Source organism: Artemia franciscana, chromosome 1 (genome assembly GCF_032884065.1).
Source record: "Artemia franciscana chromosome 1, ASM3288406v1, whole genome shotgun sequence".
NCBI classification, from domain to species: Eukaryota; Metazoa; Arthropoda; class Branchiopoda; order Anostraca; family Artemiidae; genus Artemia; species Artemia franciscana.
The window spans coordinates 16,501,690-16,525,340 of NC_088863.1; the positions used below are offsets into that span (position 1 = coordinate 16,501,690).

General features: G+C 33.7%; 2 protein-coding genes across 2 annotated transcripts in view; both read right to left on the minus strand.

Moving 5' to 3' along the window:
• Positions 1-2,874: 2,874 nt before the first annotated feature.
• LOC136026342 (uncharacterized) lies at positions 2,875-10,840 on the minus strand. Its single transcript, XM_065702843.1, has 2 exons — positions 10,134-10,840; positions 2,875-8,546 (listed from the first exon to the last, which is right to left on the minus strand). Exon 2 carries the CDS (start codon positions 8,062-8,064, stop codon positions 6,169-6,171), a length of 1,896 nt encoding a protein of 631 aa, XP_065558915.1. The 5' UTR covers positions 8,065-8,546; positions 10,134-10,840; the 3' UTR covers positions 2,875-6,168.
• Positions 10,841-14,176: 3,336 nt separating this feature from the next.
• Positions 14,177-23,651, minus strand: part of LOC136039007 (glutamate-gated chloride channel alpha-like) — a 76,464-nt gene continuing 66,989 nt past the window's right edge. Inside the window, exon 6 of the mRNA XM_065722540.1 lies at positions 14,177-14,436. Within this exon, the coding sequence (XP_065578612.1) occupies positions 14,279-14,436 (158 nt within the window). The 3' untranslated portion in view covers positions 14,177-14,278. The remainder of the gene's footprint in view (positions 14,437-23,651) is intronic.

Below are 23,651 nucleotides of genomic sequence, written 5' to 3' on the forward strand. Positions count from 1 at the left end.
GATATAAGTAACTTATAAATTAGCTTACGTAAAGAACTTTTGTATTCTCATGTTTTTATTACATATATGAGGGGGTTCGCCCCCTCGTCAGTACCTCGCTCTTTACACTAAAGCTTAAATTTTGTCCCAATTCATTAAGAATGGCCCCTGAATCACAAAAGCCATAGAATAAACAGTTGAAATTACTAAAAATACTTCAGCGTAAAGAGCGAGGTATTAGGAGCAGGTGAGCGCCTCGTACGGGTAATAATTTTTGTTCGTTTTAATTTTTAATGCTGCTCCTTACTTAAAGCTGAAAAAATTTTTTCATTCTTTTTTTTAAGTAATGCTAGTAAATCCTGCGCTCCCTTCATGGAAATTTTCTTCGCCCATGAAAAATTCTTTGATGGAAAGTCCCACCAGCGTATCTACCTCTGCTCAATCCCTCCCGAAACCAAAAAAATATCCTCCTGAAAACGCCTGTATACTTCCCAATAGCCATTACTATATGCAAGCACTGGTCAAAGTTTGTAACTTGTAGCCCCTCCCACGGAGGCTGTGGGGGAGTAAGTCGTCCCAAAGACACAGTTATAAGGTTTTGATTACGCTGAATAAAATGGCTATCTCAGAATTTTTATCCGTTGACTTCGGAAAAATAATTAGCGTGGGAGGGGGCCTAGGTGCCCTCCAATTTTTTGGTCACTTAAAAAGGGCACTAGAACTTTTCATTTCCGTTAGAATGAGCCCTCTCGCAACATTCTAGGACAACTGGGTCGATACGATCATCCCTGGTGAAAAAAAAAACAACAAACAAATAAACACGCATCCGTGATCTGCCTTCTGGCAAAAAATAGAAAATTCCACATTTTTGTAGATAGGAACTTGAAACTTCTACAGTAGGGTTCTCTGATACGCTGAATCTGATGGTGTAATTTTCGTTAAGATTCTATGACTTTTAGGGGTTATTTTCCCCTATTTTCTAAAATAACGCAAATTTTCTCAGGCTCGTAACTTTTGATGCGTAAGACTAAACTTGATGAAACTCATATATTTAAAATCAGCATTAAAATGCAATTCTTTTGATGTAACTATTGGTATCAAAATTCCATTTTTTAGAGTTTTGGTTTTTATTGAGCCGGGTCGCTCCTTACTACAGTTCGTTACCAAAGTAAATATTACCTCACCTAAGAGCTATGACCTCTGTCAACGTAATATGTCAGGTAAATCTAATGAACGGGAACCGAAAAGATAAAAGAGATATGCTTCCACTGTTGCATTGAAAAAAATAAGAGTAATAAACTATATGTAATTAGTTTATTAGGTATAAATTTTGTTTGTTTTTATTGATGTCTTTCAGTTTTACTGCTGATGATGACACTGTATATGTGTTTAAAATATCCAGTTCAAAATTTTTATATCAATTCACTGTCAATAAAAAAGTTTCATCCCTATTTTGAACTGTTATACTTTCGTCAGGTCTTTTTTGTCTTTGTTTGTCCATTGTTTGCAGGGTAGGCTATACTAGAAAATGGGTTACCACTAGAACCAAGAGCCTCTATCATCCAACACTACGAAATTTCCAATTATTGGGTTTTAATTTACTACGGTACATCTCTTCTCTTCTTAAGACATTATGTGTACGAGCACTCTGGAAAATACAGTCGTGCAGAGCAAGTTCATATGAAACATTTCGTGATAATGAACTTTGATTCCAATAGATACATCAAAAGAAAAAGAATTTTATGCTCATTTCAAACATACAAGTTTTATTAACTTTGATCTTACTTATGAAATGTTAAGAGCCTGAGAAAATTTGATTTATTTTCAAAAAAGGGGGGAACGCCCCGTAAAAGTAATAAAATCATTGAAATCACACCATCAGATTAAGCGTATCAAAGAACTCAGTGTTAGAGGTTTCAAGCTTCTATTCACACCAATCTGGAATTTTTTTTGGGGGGGGGGCTAGAAAAAAAAATCATGGATGCGCGTCTGGGTAGTTTCTGATATATTTCGTATTTTTATCTGCTGTGTTTATGGTGATTGAAGAAATTACATAACGAATCTCACAACATTATGGGATTTATAATATTAAGTTGAGTGGATTAGCTCTATCACAGAATGTCCTTAGCTAAATTGAGCTATATACATAAACATTTTGTAGTTTACTTGCGTTTCTTAGCGATTTTTTGTTATTTGAGGTACTTCAAAGACAAAATTTAAGAAAATGAAGTTTTTTTTAGTATTTTTAATAGCTCAAACAATTTATGTGATATTCTAGAGCGGACTAGCACAACAATAAAATGTATTCTTCAATTACAAGCGATTAACTTTTTTTCTACTTTATTAGCTCATTCTTATCTAGTTTTCTTTTGTTGGAAACAGCCTATAAACAACACACACGGCATTGGAGCAATTCGACATTCTAAGAATTTTCTGCTACCAAAAATTTTATATAATGCTTTATTCCACCCATATATTTCTTATGAATTTGTGCTGTGGTCAAGCAAATTATGTCATCCGTATACCTCCCCCAAAATTTATGTTTAAAAAAATATGAATCTAACGCTTGTTTCAATATTTTCTGCAAAACAATTTGCTAATAAAGGACTTAAAGGGGCCCCCATGGGTAAACCATTTACTTGTTCGAAAAAAACCTCTGAATTGAAAAAAAAGAGAAAGTGTTGCATGACCTAACTAAATTCATAATTACACCGACTTCCAAAACTGTTTCACCACTAATTAAGTCTAAACTTCTTAATATCTTTCTTTCAAGAAGAATTTCTGTGGTTTTTACAGCAATACTCGTATACATTGATACTATGTCGAAACTTGAAACTATAGAATTTGAAAAAAATTCACTTCTTTTAGTTTTTTTTTTTTTACAAGTTCTGACGAATTCTTAAGGCTAATGGTCTTTTTTGTTCCCGCCCAATTTCTGAAACAGATTCTAAGAATCTTAATAACGCCACTGCTAGTATCTATTCGATAGCAAACTCGTTTATGAGACTTGACAAAAACATAAACCAGTGGGAGAAAAAAACAAAAGATGTTTGTTTAGTAAAAGCACGTTAGATTCTACGGAGATTAATTTAGATGAACAGGTTATGTAAAAGAAAATATACCCACTGCTGAGCTAAAAATAGTGTTTTCTTTTGCACATCAATTTAAAGGGTAATCCTATATTTTTTCGCTCAGAGATTTTGATTCGATGTGCATTGAATGCAAATGGTAGAACTTGTACGAAAAGTAGACAAATCTTTTATTTTCGAGATGGGTGTCTGTTTTGAAATGTAAAGCGTGAACTCTCCCAAACCTCAACCGAGACCGAGTCCGTTTGGAAATGAAAATTGTTTGGCTATTGGGAGAACCCTTGGGTATTGAGAATTGCAAGCAGTTAGCCAGGTGGGTGAAACACCCACCTGGCTATTTTCTTTTAATCTCCAGTTCTCGAAGTCCACCAGTCCCCAAACTTAAACCTCGTCATGTTACTTCTGAATTCCTTTTTACAAATTGTGATGAAAATGAAATAATTATGAGTATGAAATAACAATCCTGTGGAGTAGATGAAGTATCGTTAAAAGTTGTTAAAGCAACAAAAACAATTGTTATTTCTATTTTGACTCATCTGATTAATTTATCACTTGAAGAGGGAACTTTTCCAGAAAGACTTAAATTAGCCCGAGTGCTACCCCTTCACAAAGGGAAGTCAAAAAATGAACCGAGTAATTACCGATCCATTTCTATTTGACCTTTTTTTTTCGAAGATTTACGAGAAAGTAGTCCATGAAAGAATGTATGATTACCTCCAGGAGTAGAATCTTCTGTGCGATACCCAACTTGGCTTTCGCAAAGGACTTTCTACGGATATGCACCAGCTATCTGGAATTCAATCCCCTTGGAAATCCGGAACTCAAATAGCCTTACTACCTTCAAGCGAGCAGTGAAGGGTCGTTACAGAAATACTGTTTGGATTTGAATATGCGGTCCTCCTCTTTTCGGTCTTTTCTTTTCTTTTTTTTTTCTTTTCTATCTCTTCGTCACTCCCCTTTTTTCTCTTTTTTTTTCTTTTTTGATAAATCCAGTTGATTCGTTGTTTCTGTTAGTTGATTGTTTAATTATTCTTTAGTGAAGTTTCTGCCCTAGTCAAGCACTTTTGTGCTTTCCTGGCAGATTATGTACATGTAATTATGTGTTTTTTGTTTAAATATATATGATTGAATTGAATTGAAGAATTCCTGCGAACAAAACTCTAGCACAGCTTGCATAAACAATAAGTGCGTAATTGGTAATTTGATGTGTGTGTGTAGACTTGTTCCTGTGTTTGCGTACGTTTGTGTTTTTGTGCTCCTCAATCTCATCCTGCTAAATAACTAAGAAGACTAATCCGCCATTCCATCATAAATTTACTATGAAAAAGTAGCATATAAACAGAATTGATGGAAATAAAACTAATTTATTGGGAAGATAACAAGATGAAAAGTTTGTGTAAAACGAAAAACTCAATGCATACCCGTACTAATGAACTTATTTTGGAAGAAATATAGCCTCTCAGGCGCATACAGGTTAAAGCACATAAAAAATAATTTTTATTGAAATAGAATAAAAGCGATAAAAATAGAAGAAAAAGTTCGGGATTTCCCAAAAGGAATTTAAAAACCCTTGTCCATCGTATCTGCCCCCATTAAAATACAACAACGAAAACAAACAGTCCGCACATGCAAAAGTAAACTACCCAAAGAAAAAGGATGAATGTTTGAGAGGTTTTTCACTCTCAGAAATCATATACCTCAGGTGGCTAGTACCAAGCATGGCAGAAGTGTGCCAAGCATAGCGGAACTGTGAGAACAGTACTAAGAGTGAATGATCTGTGCCAAGCATGACATAAGTATCCCAAGCATGGCAGATGTCTGCTAAGTCTGATACAAGATCGTGATTTCATAGCAATCTGGGAATGTACATTATACAATTAGGCTAGTGAGTTAAGTAATCAAAAATTAAAGAGCCATTTGAAACAGACGGACAGAAAATAAAATCAATGATCTAAATGTGAAACGGTCAAACATTACTGTCTATGCATAATTGACTGAAAATGAAGAGAAATAAAAATAAATAATTATACCAAACATAAAAGAAATGGGTACTGCTATATACAAATAATTAAATCCTAAACGATTGAAAATTAAAATGAGTGCTAAAGTTAAACCAAAAAGGACACAAATTACTGCCCATAGGAGTTGGGCTAGAGTTCCCTTCTAATCGTAAAACAAAATAAAAAATTGTCGCTAAATAGAATCTGTAAACCTTAATTGTTGATGCTTCCTGTAATTAGTATATTAAACACTAAATAATTATACATTACACATTCAGTTCATTTTCAATATCTTTCCAGTCACCTTGATTTTTATAGGTTTTTTTTTGTCATTTGTTTGGAATTAATAAGATGAAAGCTATTTTCCTTGTAATAAGATTAGGGCGTTAACGTTATTTTGTGTTAGGGCGAGATGCACAAGATTTCGGAAAGAAACTTAATGACGCTTTAATTAAATACCAAAAATGAACGAATTGTACAGAAAACGTAATAATTGTAGGAAAAACTATAAAAATCACAAATATTAAGCCCAAGTAACATACAAGAAATTTATAAAAAAAACTAAAATTGTTTGTATTAAATGTATTTAATATACTTCAGACCAGATAAGAAACTTCATTATTTTTGGACATTGACGAAGAATGAGACAGAAATTTATGGAGGAAAAAAGAATTTTCCTTGCCAATATTTTTTAACACATTTTTTTTATCAAACACGAAGATTTATCTATTCCAAATCAGACCAAATTATTTCTTCAAAATCACTGTTTTCATGCATTGAGTTCCTGGTAAATTCACTGTTCTCCCCCGATCCCTTCTGTGCGTTTTTTTTCTTGCTGTTCACTTCAACTCGACTCAACCTTCTTTTTTTTCCTCTTTTTATTTCTTGAGACAAGCTTGAGTCCTTCGGTTGGTGGGCTGTTGTACATTTTACAGACACAGGTTCTCTGATTTCCATATTCCTTGCAACCCTTGAGTCTAAAATTTCAGGAAGTAAGGATTCATTCCAGAAGGCTTCAAGCTTCGGAAATATTTTTTCCCAGTAGTCTTTCGATCGGTGAACTGTAATTATTTCCCAATCCTCAATAGAGTTATAAACTATTAAGTGGCGTACCATTTTATCCAGTATCCCGAGTTGGCCTTGTATCTGGGCGAAATACCTGTGATTTTTTTTAGCTGAAGACCTTCACTGGATAATTCAAGAAAAAATGCTTTAACTAAATTTTTTGACTGGGCCACATCATAAATGGTTTTGAACTCTGGTATATTATGCACCGTTTTTATCTCTATAGGTGTGCCATTAGGGAGCAGTCCATCTACAGATGCAGCAAGATACTGATACTGTGGATGCACACTGAGTCCTATTTGATCTCCCTTTACGACTTTTAAGTTGAATTTGTTTTCATATGCTTCTAGTGCCACTACTTCTAAATCTAAGCCCTTTTTCATTAGGGCAGAGCAGAATCTAGGTCCCAAGTTTCGAATTTGCTTAACAATTGGGGCAACTCTGGTGCTGTTTTTTCTGGTTGCAATTCTGTGGAAGTAACTACTAGTTATTCTCTTAGATCTTTCTTCAACCCAAGTGTCATTTTTGGATTGACCCTTGGTACTGTTGAACAAACAGCTTATACTGGCAAAATCCAATTTTAAATTCTCGTCAGTATATTTTTGTATAGCCAAATTCATTTCATCAGAAGTCATGTCTGGCTTATTGCAATTTGGTCCATAGTCACGATTACCAAAGTTATAGTTTCTATTTTTTAACTTAGCAACGTGTTTTCCTCCAAGAGCACTATAATAACTGGTCAAATTACGTTTAGATATTACACGGAGCTTAGCCGTTTTATTACAATATTTTTTTGTTACGCTAGAAGGACTAAGCCCAAAAATATTTTTCCAAGCTAATTGATGCCATTTTGGACCTGAATTATAAGCAAGACTTGCTCCATGAACTCTTGCATGATATGAACCTCGTTTAGACCGGCTTATTTGCTTTTCTCCGATGAATTTAGCAACAACTGACATGTAGCTTTCAGCTAAGTTTGTAGTTGCGTCATTTCGAAGCTGCTCTGCTTTTCGACACACAATATCGACCTCTGTCATAACATCTTCAAACACCTGCAGGGGAAAATTATTCCACCGATCTTCTATTTTACTATTCACGGCCAATTCAGCAATCTTAGGACAGCCAGAATCACATTTTGTGTGGTTTCCGAAAACATGGTACGGACCTCTTTTTAACAAGATTTTCAATTCTTCTGCTGTTCCATTATTTTCAGAATTTATTTTTATCGCGCCCCTTAAATTTTTTGTCAGTTGCTGTATAATTCCTCGGGGAAGACATTTTGTGTACAAACCTTTTTTATTTTTGCACAAATTATATAGATGGGCGGTATAGTTTTTTGTGACGTGATTTGCACATTCATGTTTCCGTATGTTGGAACCGTAGGAAACACTTTGTTTTAGCTTATAAAAAACACTGGAATCACCGTCACCGATAAACTCTAAAAACTGTAATCCGTGCATCTCCTCAGTGGAACGAAAGCCTTCAACTAGAATATCTGTTTCCATGCTCCTTGAATTTCCGTTATAATTCAGAAAGCAGAAATGATCTTTGGGAATTACTTTGGCGTTTGCAGAAGAAAAACATATATAACAGTATTTATTTTTTATGCCAACATATAACAGTTTTTTCGAAAATGCATCTATGATAACTGCAACACATCCTTTGGCCGAATAATCGTGTCCTTTGCTACGCTTATTCCAGCCTCCATCACATATCACTTTTGTCCAGTATGAGTCCTCCTTATACCTATCATCATGAATGGCTGATTTTAAGGCCTCTCGTCCATTTTCTAGCAAAATTTCCGATAAACTATTCATCCAAGCATTACCAAGCTGCCTTTCCATACGGGAATAAACTATTCGTGACATTGGTTTCACTCCAAGCACCCCGAAGAATTCACACAGTGTAGAATACCCTCCTCCACTACCCATGGCTCCCCAAACAGCCTTCGAATTCAAGCAGCCTTTAAGACTTGATTTTTTTTTCGGAAAAAGCAACCTGTGTCTGGTCCGTAAAACTTGAAATATATTCTTTTACGCTTGTTGCTGGACATTCTGGTTCACCTTTAATCCTCTTTTCCCAGTTACACTTATTACACTTAACTTTCAGTTCAGTTTTCAGGCCTTTCTTTTCTAATTGCTTTATAATCAATTTTCCGTGATCGCAACTGATTTTGTGTCTGAATGCTGAAATTACTTCAGCAAGGAAATACCTTAGATTCACAATGCAGTTTCCATCTGGAATTCCAGATAAGTCTATCTCAGTATTCGTATCGGGGCAATCAACACCGTAAGAACCACTACCGTTTCCCAATTTATTTGAATCGTCTATGAGAGGATTTGCTGAAAATTCTTCTGAAATTTTTGATCCATTTGACAAATTATCTTTATCTTGTTCTCCAAGCAGCACCTTTCTAAAAAAAATGAAAAGAACCATAGAAAAAAAAAACAGCGACCCGGCTCAATAGTAAACGAAAGTCTAAAAAACGAAATTTTGATACTAATAAATACGTCAAAAGAATCGGATTTTAATTAAATTTAGTCCTACCCATCAAAAGATAAGAGCCTGAGAAAATTTGTCTTATTTTGGAAAAAAGGGGGAAACACGCCCTAAAAGTCATAGAATTGTTTTGCCAGAAGACTGATCAAGGGTGTGTGTTTATTTGTTTTTTGTTTTCTTTTTCCCAGGGGTGATCGTATCGACCCATTGGTCCTAGGGTGTCGCAAGAGGGCTCATTTTAATGAAAATGAAAAGTTCCTGTGCCCTTTTTAAGCGACCAAAAATTGGAGGGCATCTAGGCCCCCTCCCACTTTCATTTTTTTCTCAAAGTCAACAGATCAAAATTTTGAGATAGCCATTTTCTTGAGCATAGTCAAAAAACATAATAAGATGTCTTTGGGGACGACTTACTCCCCCATAGTTCCCGGGGGAGGGGCTACAAGTTATAAACTTTGACCAGTGTTTACCTTGACCTGATGCCCACTCAATTGGACAATCTGTCTTGGCTTTTTCTACAATTGGCCATGACTTGACTTTTCCCATAACTATTCCTTTTAATTAAAAGTCAACGGTTGAGGGGTTTTGGCTGAGGGGGGGGGTAGAGGGGAGGGAGCTACGTTGAAGGATCTTTACTTAGAGGAATTTGTCACGGGGGAAAGAAATTCAATGAAGGGGCATAGAATTTTCTAGCATTATTAAAAAAAAACACTGAAAAAATAATAATGAAGAAGTTTTTCAACTGAAAGTAAGGAGCAGCATTAAAACTTAAAACGAACAGAAATTATTACGCATATGAGGGGTTCATCTCCTCCTAAATACCTCGCTCTTTCCTCTTTCCGCTAAAGTAATTTCAACTATATATTCTACGGACTTGGTGATTCTAGGGTCATTCTTAAAGAACCGGGAGAAAATTTAAGCTTTAGTGTAAAGAGCGAGGTATTGACGAAAGGGCAAACCCCCTCATATATGTAATACAAATATACAAAGTTCTAGGTGCTTTTATAAGTTACGAAAAATTGGAGGGCAACTAGACTTCCTCCCCCACCCCATTTTCTTCAAAATCGTCAGAACAAAAATATGAGAAAGCCATTTAGACAAAAAAAGATATGCAAATTTCGTTGTGCGGTGAGCCAAATCAAAACATGCATTAATTTAAAAACGTTCAAAAATTACATAAAAAAAAAGGTTTTTTAACTTCAAGTAAGGAGCGACATTAAAACTTAAAACGAACAGAAATTATTCCGTATATGAAAGGGGTAGTCCCCTCCTCAACGCCTCGCTCTTTACGCTAAAGTTTCTTATTGTTTTAAAAAGTATAGTTGTGAGAAAGAGTCAAACTTTAGCGTAGAGAGCGGGACATTGAGGAGGGGACTACCCCCTTTCATAAACGGAATAATTTTTGTTCGTTTTAATGTCGCTCCTTACATGCAGTTAAAAAAAACTTGTTTTTTTATTTAATGGACAAGAGGGAATGAAACTTGTATATGTAATTTTTACTTACCGGTATTTTAAATTCAGCCACCTTTTGTTGATAATTTTCTTCCTCATAGCTCAAATGTCTTATTGACTTCAGTTGACAAGTCAACAGCTTTAATCAGAGACACAATGCCTTCTAGGCGTAATGTCTAAAATTGGATAAGAATCCCGCCTTTTTTTCTATTGGCTGATAAAGAACGCTATTAAGCCGGAAACAGGGGTAAAATAAGTAAAAAGTAAGCACATTTTGAAATTGTATTTTTCTGATTTTGCTTTCAAACTATTTATGATAGACATCAGAAATTTTCTGTAATGGTTGTAGATTATAAAATCTACATATGATCCAAAATTCTACCCTCTGGAGCCAACTTCATACCTTCTAGCAATAAAAATGTTGAAAATTAAAAATAATTTTTTGCACCGTTAAAAATAAAAATATAACAATTCTGCAACCAACATTTTTTTTTTAAATACTGGCAGGATGAACTAAAAAAAAAATCTACTGTCATTTCCCATCCACTAAATTTTTATTCACCAAACCAAAATAACTTGATTTCTTTTTTTGCACAATAGGTAAAGCATATACAGAAAAAGTGAAACCAACATTTTTTTCCTTTTTAACTCGAGAGTCATCAAAAAAAAAATCAGTTCAAAATCACCTAAATCGCAGAAGTTATTCATGATTTTCTATCATAGGAGAAATAGCATTGGACACAAATTAAGACCATTAGCCTTAATGTATGAAATTTGTATAGACATGAGTGGTTTACATAATGACACTAACCACTTACTCAGAGCACTTGTTGGTGACTTTTTACTTGCAACAATTGGTCGTAATGGCAGATTTGGCTTATGTATTTTGGAATTCCATATAATTTAGGGCACAAAGAACTTCTTGGTAAGAATTTGTAGAAAAGTTGAGGTGTAATATTCCCTTCTTCCTTCAAACTCTTTAACTCGTTCTTAAAATTCTTTGAGTACGAGTCTGTCGGGTCAATAGAAAGTTATTTTGTACTTTTTTTCATCTTTCAGTAAAGCGTTTAATTTTGAATCATAGTCCTTGCTATCCAGTATCACTAAAATGTGACCCCTGTCTGCTTTTGTAAACATAATAGATTCATCCCTTCTAAAATTGTTAAGAATCTTTATGTCTTTGATAGAATTTTTAGGGATTTCTGGTTTTAAAGCAAACTCCGACAGGGTTTTAACTGTAGAAGCTCTTACTAGGCTAACATCTTTGATTAGAATGGGGTTCTATATAAAGATGTTTCTATTGAAGAGATAATTTCTTCTACTGGGACTTTATTAGTTTTAAAGCAAAATTTTGGACCTTTTTCTAATACTGACTTTTCTAGTAACGTTAAGGTCCTTGATGAAAAATTAGTTACACCTGGTCCAAGAGTTGACGAAGGTATTACAGCTTTATTTTCAGATAATTTTGAAAACTTTTTAAGTAATCTTTTTCTGGAAAGGTGAAAGTCATGATTGAAGTGATTTCTTGCTGTTAGTTGAAAATAACAAAAATCACCTTTTTTTATATAATATTTTCCAGAAAAAGTTTATCTTTCACTAGTACAGCTCTTTTTCTCCATTTATCTTTAATAAGATGATTTAAATTCTTGAAATGTAGACCTCTTTTTAACTTTTTCCTGACAAAACCAAGGAACAAACATCAAGGAAATGTTCCTGGGAATTAATGCTGACTAAATATTAGGCTTTTTCTCAGAAAATTGTAGAATATGTACTGATGTGCTATTCTGAGTATCTTAGTTTCCAAACTTAATAACTGTACTATTTCCTTTCTATGAGCTGTAGACAGAAATTCCACAAAAAATGTTCAACATTACAAAAAAAAACCTCTCCAGTGAGCTCCAGTTATACTTCATATCTTGAAGTCTTTTAACTATGCATGCGATGACCTTGCAACTAGTAACAAAGGTTTTAGGTGTAATTCATACCATTTTGGACCTTTTTAAGATGAGTAGCAAAAGAATTGCATTTAAGTGTCCTTAAAATTTTTCTCTGAGTCAACGGCAATTATTGAATAATTCCGACCATTGAAAGTGTTGTAAGAATCATTAGTTCGCTATAATTTCCCCTAGAAAGGGCACCAGCAGAAAAATAAGACTCTTTCTCTTAACTCTACTTTTTAAACCAGTAAAAAACTGTAGCGTAAAAAGCGGGGCGTTGAGGAGGAAAAGCGCCTTTCATATACGGAATAATTGCTGTTCGTTTTAAGTTTTAATATCGCTCCTTACTCTCAGTTAAAAAACTTGATTTTTTTTTAATTTCTGAGCGTTTTCGAATTAATGCATGTTTTGATTTTGGCTCTCCGCACATAAATAACAGAAACGAAATTTGCATTCTAATTTATTTTTGGCTAAATGGCTTTCTCATATATTTAATTGGAAGATTTGGAGAAAAAAGGGTTGGGGGAGGAGGCCTAGTTACCCTCCAATTTTTTGATTACTTAAATGGCAACTAGAACTTTTAATTGTTTTACGAACGTTTTCATTAGTAAAAATATACTTAGCTTACGAATTAACTCTCGTAACAAATTTCTATATTCATATGTTTGTATTACGTATATGAGGGGGTTCACCCCCTCATCAATACCTCACTCTTTACACTAAAGCTAAAATTTTGTCCTAATTCCTTAAGAATGACCTCGGAATCAAAAAGGCCGTAGAATAAATAGTTGAAATTACTAAAAATACTTCAGCGTAAAAAGCGAGGTATTACGAGGAGGTGAACCACTCATATGCGTAATAATTTCTGCTCGGTTTAAGTTTTAATAGTACTACTTACTTTCAGTTGAAAAAACTTTTCATATTTCTTTTTCCATTTTTTTTAATAGTGCTAGAAAACCTTTCGCCCCCTCCATTGAAATTCTCTTCCTCCATGACAAATTCCTCCATGGAATGATCCTCCCACGTAACCCCCTTCAAGTTCTCCTTTCTCCCCCCAAAAAAACCATTACTATATGTAAACACTGGGCAAAGTTTGTAATTTTCAGCCCTTCCCACGGGGACTGTGGGGGAGTAAGTCGTCCCCAAAGACATAGTTATTAGGTTTTTTGACTATGGTGAATAAAATGTTATCTCGGAATTTTGATCCGGTGACTTTCGTTAAGATTGAATGACTTTTAAGTGTTTTTCCCTATCTTCTGAAATAAGGCAAATTTTTTCTCAGGCTCGTAACTTTTGATGGGTAAGACTAAACTTGACAAAATTTATATATTTAAAATCAGCATTAAAGTGCAATTCTTTTGCTGTAACTATTGGTATCAATACTTTTTTTTAGAGTTTTGTTAACTATTTAGCCGGGTCGCTCCTTACAACAGTTCGTTACCACGAACTGTTTGAAAAGCGCAAAAATTCTATCTATCGCATATAGAGTCTTGGAACTTCTGCAATAAAGTTTTACGATATTTTAATTTTTTAGATTCTTAATTAATTTTTGGTTACTACCTTCACTATCAGCTTTTACTTACATTTTCTAGCCTTGAACTGTTTCAAAACCTTCACAAAAAAAAACCTAGTCAAGGTAATAGGAAAATAATGATAAAACTAAAAATTTTTGTGTTTTTTCTTTTTAATTTTGGTAATTTAAATAGGGCTAACTTTATTTTTAATTCTCTTTCGTTCAAAAGTAAAAAAGTACGATGTTATAAGCCTTTAAAGGCAATACGATCCAAATTACTGTAGGTGCTATCCTGTTGTATATTAGCCTTGATATAGCTCCAAAAGTTCATAAATAACTGACATAAACAACTGATGACATAAACAACTGAGCAGTAGTTGCCAAATTTGAGATGCGGACTCTAAAATAATTCCAAACATTTTTAAACATTTGTCTTAACAAATTACTGAAAAAATGTGTATACAACTTACTGCTCATATATGGTATAGTATTTTCGTATGAAAGTAGGAAGGGTATATATTGAAACGTTAGTTATAGAAAAAGTTTTGTTGAATAGTTGATTGTTATTTAGTATCAAGAATAAGTTATTTCACTGTGCTAGATATTAAGAATCTAAATACACAAGATGCCATGGATTCAGTTGACATTTTAATAAGAGGTAGATCGACATTTGAATATGAAGAAAAGCTCAGTAGACATTTAATAGAGCTGAATGGAATCAGATCTGAATTAATTCAAAATAAAACCCTAAAGGTACCCTGATAAATACATGATACTTGGCCAGTAAACAGCATTGAAAAACAACAACGAGAGAACAAAACAAGAAAAAGCTGAATATCTCTTCCTTTTTGGTTTTCCACAGGGAACAACATCCTGGATACAATGCAACCGATTTTGAATATGAGCTGAAAATAAATTAGAATTTGAAGTTTGTTATACCAGTGCCAAAAATAGAAATCATAAAATACAGCTAACTATCCATTTTCGTTCTTGTTAGTATTTTACATAATATCTGTTTTTATATGATATTTGTCAGTATTTGCATTAATTTTTATGCTTAGAACCAACTAAAAAGCGAAGTCGATGTCTTGTATTAAACTAACAGTAAGCAAAATTAAAAATAAACTCATAATGTTGATGCTAGTATACCATGAACTCAGAACCACACTCTTCTTTTGTTCTTAATCATTCCCAAGACCAGTTGAATATATTGTAATTTGAAACTAAGCTTATCTCAAATGTTTGGAAGTCTACAGATCTGTTTATACCGCATTTGACATTTAGTAGCCACTCCTATTTCCTTTGTTTATTCTTGCTACTGGGTAGACAAATTATCAATATCCAAGGTACCTGTTAATGCTAAATTTTGCATTTAGTAAACAGTCTCATTTTCCTCATGTGTATCTGTATCCTTACAATTAAGCAGATGAGCACAAAAAAAAATTAAAAATATGAGATTAAGCGAGAAAAATATTAAAAACTAAAAAAAATCAATAAACAAGGGCTGAAAGAAGGAAAAACTTAGGACCAAAAACTGAAAAAAAAGAAATTTTCGTGAATAAAAATGGCAAAAAGACAAAATCACTTGAATAAAGATTGAAAATGGTTAGAGATTTATCCTTCTAAAAGCTATATATTTTAAAACTTTGGTACAAAATCGAATTGACAAAATCATGTGAACAAAATTGAAAAAGACGAATCCACAAGAATAAAATACTAAGAAACAAAAAATTTACAGAAGAATTTACGTGAAAAACTTTTGAAAAATCAGAGACAAAAACTTCGCGACAAAAACTGGAAAAACAAGAACTAAGAGCTCATATGGCACTTGTGACGAGGCGAGAAGAGCTAAGAGCCAAGAGATCATATGGTATGAGCTCTAACAAAATTCTATGAATCAATAGATTGATTTGAAAAGGAAAATAAGAGGCTTAATGCCGGTCAGGATTTAAAATAAGAGCTCTGAGTGACGATGTCCTTCTAAATATCAAAATTCATTAAGATCCGATCACCCACTCGTAAGTTATAAATACCTAATTTTTTCTAATTTTTCCTCTCCCTTCAGCCCCCCAGATGGTCGAATCTGGGAAAACAACTTTATCAAGTCAAATTGTGCAGCTCCCTGACACGCCTATCAATTTTCATCGTCCTAGCACGTCAAGAAGCACCAAACTCGCCAAATCAATGAACCCCTCCCCCTATTTCCCCCAAAGAGAGCAAATCCAGTACGATTCTGTCAATCACGTATCAAGGACATTTGTTTATTCTATCCACCAAGCTTCATCCCGATTCCTACACTCCAAGTGTTTTTCCAAGATTTCCCCCTCCAACTCCACCTAATGTTAAACGATCTGGTCGGGATTTGAAATAAGAGCTCTTAGACATGAATTCTTTCTAAAAATCAAATTTCATTAAGATCCGATGACCTATTCGCAAGATAAAAATACCCCAGTTTTCACGTTTTCCAAGAATTCCAGTTTCCCCCTCCAACTCCCCCCAATGTCACAGGATCTGGTCGGAATTTAAAATAAGAACTTTAAAGCACAAGATCCTTCTAAATATCAAATTTCATTAAGATCTGATCACCCTTTCGTAAGTCACAAATACCTCAATTTTCATAATTACCCCCCTCCAATTCCACCAAAGAGAGCAGATCCGGTCCGGTTATGTCAGTCACGTATCTTAGACAGGATTTTATTCTTCCCTTCCAGTTTCATCCTGATCTTACCGCTTTAAGTATTTTCTAAGATTTCCGGCCCCCCCCCAACTGCCCCCCCCCCAATTACGCTTGATCCGGTCGAGATTTAAAATAAGAGATCTGAGTTACGAGGTCCTTCTAAATATGAAGTTTCATGAAGATCCGATCACTCCTTCGTAAGTTAAAAATATGTCATTTTTTCTTATTTTTCAGAATTAACCCCCCCCCCCTCCCAATACGTTGGATCCGTTCCAATTATCTAAATCACGGATGTAAGACTTCTGCTTATTTTTCCCACCAAGTTTCATCCCGATCCCTCCAATCTAAGTGTTTTCCATGATTTTAGGTTCCCCACCCCAAACTTCCCCCAACGTCACCAGATCCAGTCAGGATTTAAAATAAGAGCTTTGAGACACGATATCCTTCTTAATATCAAATTTCATTGAGATCCGATAACCCGTTCGTAAGTTAAAACACACCTCATTTTTTTCTAATTTTTCAGAATTAACCCCTTCCCAAACTACTCCAAAGAGAGCGGATCCGTTCCGGTTATGGCAATCATGTATCTAGGACTCGTGATTATTTTTCCACCAAGTTTCATCCCGATCCCTCCACTATAAGTGTTTTTCAAGTTTTAGGTTTCCCCCTCCCAACTCCCCCCCCCCCAATGTCACCAGATCTGGTCAGGTTCAAAATAAGAGCTCTGAGCCACGATATTCTTCTAAATATCAAAATTCATTGAGATCCGATCACCTGTTCGTAAGTTAAAAATACCTCATTTTTTCTAATTATTCTGAAATACCCCCCCCCCCCAACTATCCCAAAGAGAACGGATCCGTTCCATTTATGTCAATCATGTATCTAGCACTCGTGTTTATTTTTCCCACCAAGTTTCATCCCGATCCTTCCACTCTAAGTGTTTTCCAAGTTTTAGGTTTCCCCCTCCCAACTCCCCCCTCCATGTCACCAGATCCAGTCGGGATTTAAAATAAGAGCTCTAACACACGATATCCTTCTAAATATCAAATTTAATTGAGATCCAATCACCCGTTCGTAAGTAAAAAATACCTCATTTTTTCTAATTTTTCAGAATTACTCCCCCCCAACTACCCCAAAGAGAGTGGATCCGTTCCGATTATTTCAATCATGTATCTGGGACTTGTGCTTATTTTTCCCATCAAGTTTCATCCCGATCCCTCCACTCTAAGTGTTTTCCAAGATTATAGGTTGCCCCCCCTCCAACTCCCCCCAATGTTTTAAAAAGTGTTAATAAGAGACTTATTATCTCAGTCGAATCGTGAGCAATGTAAAAGATTCTGAACCTTTCTCACTGAAAGTGAACAAATACAAATTAATGGTGAAAAGAATCGGGTTGTAATCCCTGGCAGCACCTACTGTCTAATTGATTTTATATAAGATTTGATAACAAATGGGAAAAAAAATTGTATTATTTGACAGCCTCTTGAACAAATTATTACACTCATCAAACTTCCCAAAAATTCTTATTGGTAGTAAACATATTTTAATACGATCAGCTGAATAAAGCCAATTATCAAAAGATGATTTTAGATATTTCGGGAAATGCTATCTCACCAAGTATTGACAGTTTCACAACGATGAGAGTGACGAGTCACAAGCAAAGGTGTCTTAATATCAGTACATCACCCACACCGTTCTCCAGTATGAAAAATGTGGTGGCACTTTATTAACCGTGTACGTTCAAACTGGTTGAAATTTTAAAAAAAAACGGGAATACTGTTGAAGTGGAAATTTTATGCTACCCAACCACAATTGATCATGTCAATAGACTTAAGGAGAAGCTAGCAACATTTTTTGTAGAGAGAACCAAGTTAAACTCTTCATCGACATCCTAGAGGCCTTGGTGGTAATTATCAAAAAATAAAGCCCTTCCCCATTGCAAATACTACAAGGAGACCCTTTGACGCTAGACGAGATTCAGAGATGTCACAGCACACCATACAATGTATTTTAATTGCAATCAATGTTTTTAGTTGCTATGCATATGCTATTCTATGGCAGTCTAAGAGAGGTGATGAACTTGCTAACGCTTTTGAAATCATCCTTGAACAAGATTGTTATAGGAAAATTTAAACAGATACTGGTAGTGAATTCGTTCATCCATATGAAAAAAGGTTGAATTGAAATATAATACAATGCTCCAACACAGCCATAATCCAATAATGTTGGCATTGACTGAACGACTGATAAGAACTATTCAACTTTTAATTTCAAGATATTTTACATTGTAAAAAGTGCTGCTTTTATCCATGATTCAGATAAAATTCTGTTGATCTATAATCGGCCCCTTCTTCTATCCCTGCCTTATCTTAGTCCTCTGGAAGTTAATCAATGATACCACAATACAGTTTATATTTTTCTTAAGCAATATTCAAATGAAAGACAAGTGAAAAAGAAATTCAATTGTGGTAATATAGTTCGAATCAGTCGAACTAGTTGAACTTTTGAAAGTGGGAGCTATCGTTGGCCCACTGAGCTTTTTAAGGTTTCAAAAGTCTTAAACACTAAACCTCTAGCATATCGTTTACGTCGTATGAAAGACGAGGATATTCTCGATAATACTTGAGAAGATATGTTGGTCCCTGTTCTGTACTGGTATCAGAGATCATTTCTTTTTATTACGCAAAATAAGTTCATTCATTTAAAGAATATGAAAAGTAAAACCTCAAATCTGACGACCATAAAAAATATCTACCGTATCAATATTTTGACGAATAAATTCAGACGACTTGAACTGGACTTACTAGAAGTTTAAAAAACACATCTCCTAGGGAAAAGATGAATGTTATTGGATAATATAGCATTTGATTGCTCACGCAGGGCAGGAAGGACAGGGTAAAAAGGAACAGAGTAGGGCTCTCGATGAATGAGAAAGCTTCTAGCTCTTGTTTAGGGTACGAATGTCTTAATGATAGAAAATTGATTTTATTCTTATAACTTAGAAAATTTAAGGTATCATTTATAGTAGTACTATCCCTGTTGAACCAACTGACGAAAATACTATTAAATCAGACGAGCTGAAAAATTCCGTCTATCAGTTATATTAGTGTTTACCCCTTTATAAATCAGACCGACAGATGGAAATACTATTAAATTAGATGAGTTTTACTTACAGTTATAGGAGCATATAGACAGGGTCAAAGGTATAAACATGGTGTCTTAGGGGTAGATTTTAACGCCATTGTCGGTAGAAATAGGGTTAGATGGTGTCCAAGCCTAGGTGAATTAGATGTAGAGAAAGAAAACAATAATAACTACAGACTTTTGCCATTTTGTAGGTATAAGAATCTAGGTAAAATCATTTGGAGGTTTTGTCATAAAATGTCCAATAAGTTAATATGGTATTCCTATGATCCTAAGATAGCCAACCTTATTGATTATGTTATTGTATACTAAAAAATGGTATTATCAACAACAATTAGTTACGGCAGATCATTGGGTTTCAGCTTTTACTGATCATAACCTGTAAAGACAGGATCACACTTTCTATAGTAGATTGTAACTTTACATTCGTTATATCTGTTTGTAAAGTCAATGATTGTATTTAAGTTCATATTGTAAAATTCACATTTTTCAGTTTGTTTATTTTAATTGAAGTCAGACACTGTATTCTCATATGAAGAGTCATTTTTTGTAACCGGAAAATCATCAGTAGGCTTACACACACTGTTGCCATTTTCTTTACAGTAATAATATGGAAATCAGACTTTCTTGTTTTTCAAATGAATGAAACGTGCACCAGGTTCTTCTTCAAAACACAAATTAAAGCAAAGACGATACCAGTCTCTTAGAAATTCACTGAAATTACGTTTAGGATTTTTTCCAATCATACCAGGTAAGTGTTTTCTCGTTATTCACACTTATCATAGTGACAATTGGAGCGTAGGAAACCTCTTTTTTGAGATTCACAAGCCTCTTCAAGACAGAAATTACAATCTTTAGGTGGCACTGCATATACTCTATGAAATTTCCATGGATTATATAATATGCTTTTCGTAATAGTTTTCAGTAATAATGCAGTTCTCTCCGGATGACCAGCAACCATAATATATACAAACAAATAAACATGTGAGGAACATGTTCAGTGTTGACTCTCTCACTGCCAAATAGAAACAAACTTGCGACATAATACAATCCTAATAAGAGGCGATTACTGCTAAAATTGCCTCTCACTCCATTGGACTATTTGTTTAGGGTTTTTCTACAATTAGCCATGACCTGATGCCCACAACTATTCCGTTTTAATTCAAAGTAATATACATAGTACGTGATACTTCAACAGAGAGAGAGAGAGGATGAGTAGTCGAGTGATGTCAAACTTCAAAATTGATTAAACCTTTTTGGACAGGTGTTTTTAAATTATAGACTTATTTGATGTCCTTGTAAAAACAGAGAGTGAAAATCGTTCTGAAATAGTCTTCAGTCAACCTAGAAAACATGAATATATAGGTAGTGCTCAAAAGCAAATCCACAATTTGATTTTATTCCTTTCGATTAGCATGTTAATAAATTTAGTGAATGCGTTTTGACCACGACGCATAAGTATAAAATATTAACCCAAAGCTGGAGACTAATCTTTCATGATGTTTTCAAGCATTCCTCTAGAGAATTTTATCTTTCGTGCCAATAACTCTTGAAACTGATCATTTAGATTCAAACAGTTTTCCAAAGTCAAAATATTCCGTATGATTTTTTCTATCTCAAATCCATTTATATTTTAATCCTGACACTCTCACTGCTGATTACAGACTAACCAACAAAGCCACAGAATTAAGATTTTTTCTATATTAAGTTTTGTTGTATATTGGTAATCTAGAGAAAGGTGCGGTAACCAACCGAAATATCTAACAAAAAATAGTTTTTCAATTCAGAACATTTTATTTTCAAAAAAGGATTGTAACAAGCTCAATCTTTTTAAAAAATACTGATTTAGATCATTGAAATATATTTCATCAATACATTTAATCCATCAAGTGGTGTATGTATATGCATTATATTCATTTTTGCTGTGAAACATAACTCTTCCTCCAATTCGAATTTGCTCAATGATACAACATGTTTTACAAACATCTCATCCTGTTCAAGGGTTAACTGACAATATCATGTAATTTTTCCTGCAACATTGGGTACTTTTGGCATCAATTCACTACCACTAGCACCTTCAACACCCAATACAGTAAACCGCTCCTATCAAATAGTAAAGTATTTTTTCCATGGACAAGAATCTATATTAAAAATATAGCCAATCTAAACTCGTCTTCACTACTGCTTTTTACAAAATGTATATCCTGGAGAAACAAAGGAGCTACCTTGTCCGTTCCCCGGTATATGGATTAATAAACTCTTTCGTAAACACTGTCAAAACAAGGGCCTTTGACCCTCAAAACTACGTCATTGACAAGGTCGTTTGAATTTACATAAATGAACATTGGACTAACGTCTTGAGAGGGTACTATAATCCTTGTTTTCTACATTTTTTTTTTGCTCACTTGACTAGCGTCTTAGAAAATGCCCTTGGGGAGGGCGTATTAACATTTGTCGAGCCCTACATCATCTTCGTTCAAATTTGCATAAGCAAACAATAAAACCTGGTAAACTGTGACGGAAAAACCACCTGTTCCCACTAAATGAAATAAAAAACAGTACCTACATCTTGGAGAGGGTCCTAAGAGAATCACCGTTGAACATTCTTCGTGATCTTAAGCGAGAATAGAAGAGAAGACTAGTGGCTGTGATTGTACAAATAATTTTGTACACCTTACAACTACTGTATTAAGTCTCCTTGTTTCTAAGGAGGAAAAATCTTTTTTCGGGTATTTTTTTTCCTTGTTTTAATTTTTTTCATCGACTTCACATATTTTTCACTTTCTATTAATGTAGTTTTTGCTACCATATTAGGCTTATTTAATACAATGTAGTGCGATAAATTTTTGGTTTATTATTGTGACTAGACGAAAATTTGTTAGGGATGAAAATTACTTGACTCTTTGGTGTTTTCCTATATATATATATATATATATATATATATATATATATATATATATATATATATATATATATATATATATATATATATATATATATATATATACATATATATATATATATGTTTATATATATATATATATTTATATATATATATATATATATATATATATATATACATATATATATATATATATATATATATATATATATATATATATATATATATATATATATATATATATATATATATATATATATATATATATATATATATATATATATATATATCATGAAAAGAGAAATCACCAATGCAACAGCACAAACACATAAAAAGAAAAGAAAAAAAGGAGAGAGACAGAAGGAGAAAAGGAAGACTGTTTTCCTAAGGTCAAACAGCATAGCCAAACACAATCAACCATAAAGAATAATCCATGGACAGGCAGTCATGTCGTCAATAAGTATAAGTCGTCATTTACCAAACAATAGAAAAAATAATAAAGACAAATAATTCAGAGGCAACAACCCAACACAAGGGCTCATCAGGAGAATACACTGGCCTATAGGGTTTCGCCACTTTAAATTCTCTACCCAGCCAAGTGTTGTGGCTACCACAGAATATCCATGGCATCCCCGTGTCAGGTATCACCCCCAAAATACATGCCTATGAAAAAAAAACAGCAAATGTAAAACAACCAAGTAACACCAAAACAAGCTTATCCTGTTAGTATATCCCTCTTTTTAGCAGCAATAGGTAAACTAAATATGATAAAATTTACCAAATCACAAGTATTAGCACATTGCAAAAAAAAAAAATTAATGAACTAAACAATTATAGAATTCATCTTTACCATGTGGCTATTTTTTTTAAAAAAATCCGCTCTATTAGAAACACAATTCAAAATAAATGGCGCTGCATCATCATTTGTCGAACCTCCGAAATTAGTTGAAAATTTCTTTAAGTATTTCCAGATAATTCTTTTGATATTTATTTAAAAGTTCGTTATAATGAAAACTAAATTTTTTAAATTGCCAGGTTAATTTATTTGCAGAAAAACCTATTGATATCAATTTTTGGCTTAAGATTTTACATCTATTTTTAAAATCAATATAATTACTACAAATCCTTGCATAACGAAGTAACTGTGAGAAAAACGCAGAATATATGATATTTGAGTGTATATTACTTTCAGGGAATGGGAAACTAATCACTTCAAAATCAAAATCATCCGTTTTATTATACATTTTAAAACTTAATTTATTATTATCACAAATATTAACATTTAAATCTAAGAAATGATCTTCATGACTAGCACCATGACTAGGTTCAAGAGTAAGCTCTGAGGGATATATATTTTTAAAAATATCAATGAAATCCTTACAATTTAAGACCAAAAT

Coding starts and splice junctions, on each gene's coding strand:
- LOC136026342 (XM_065702843.1), bottom strand. CDS start 8,064: ATGGGTAGTGGAGGAGGGTATTCTACACTGTGTGAATTCTTCGGGGTG.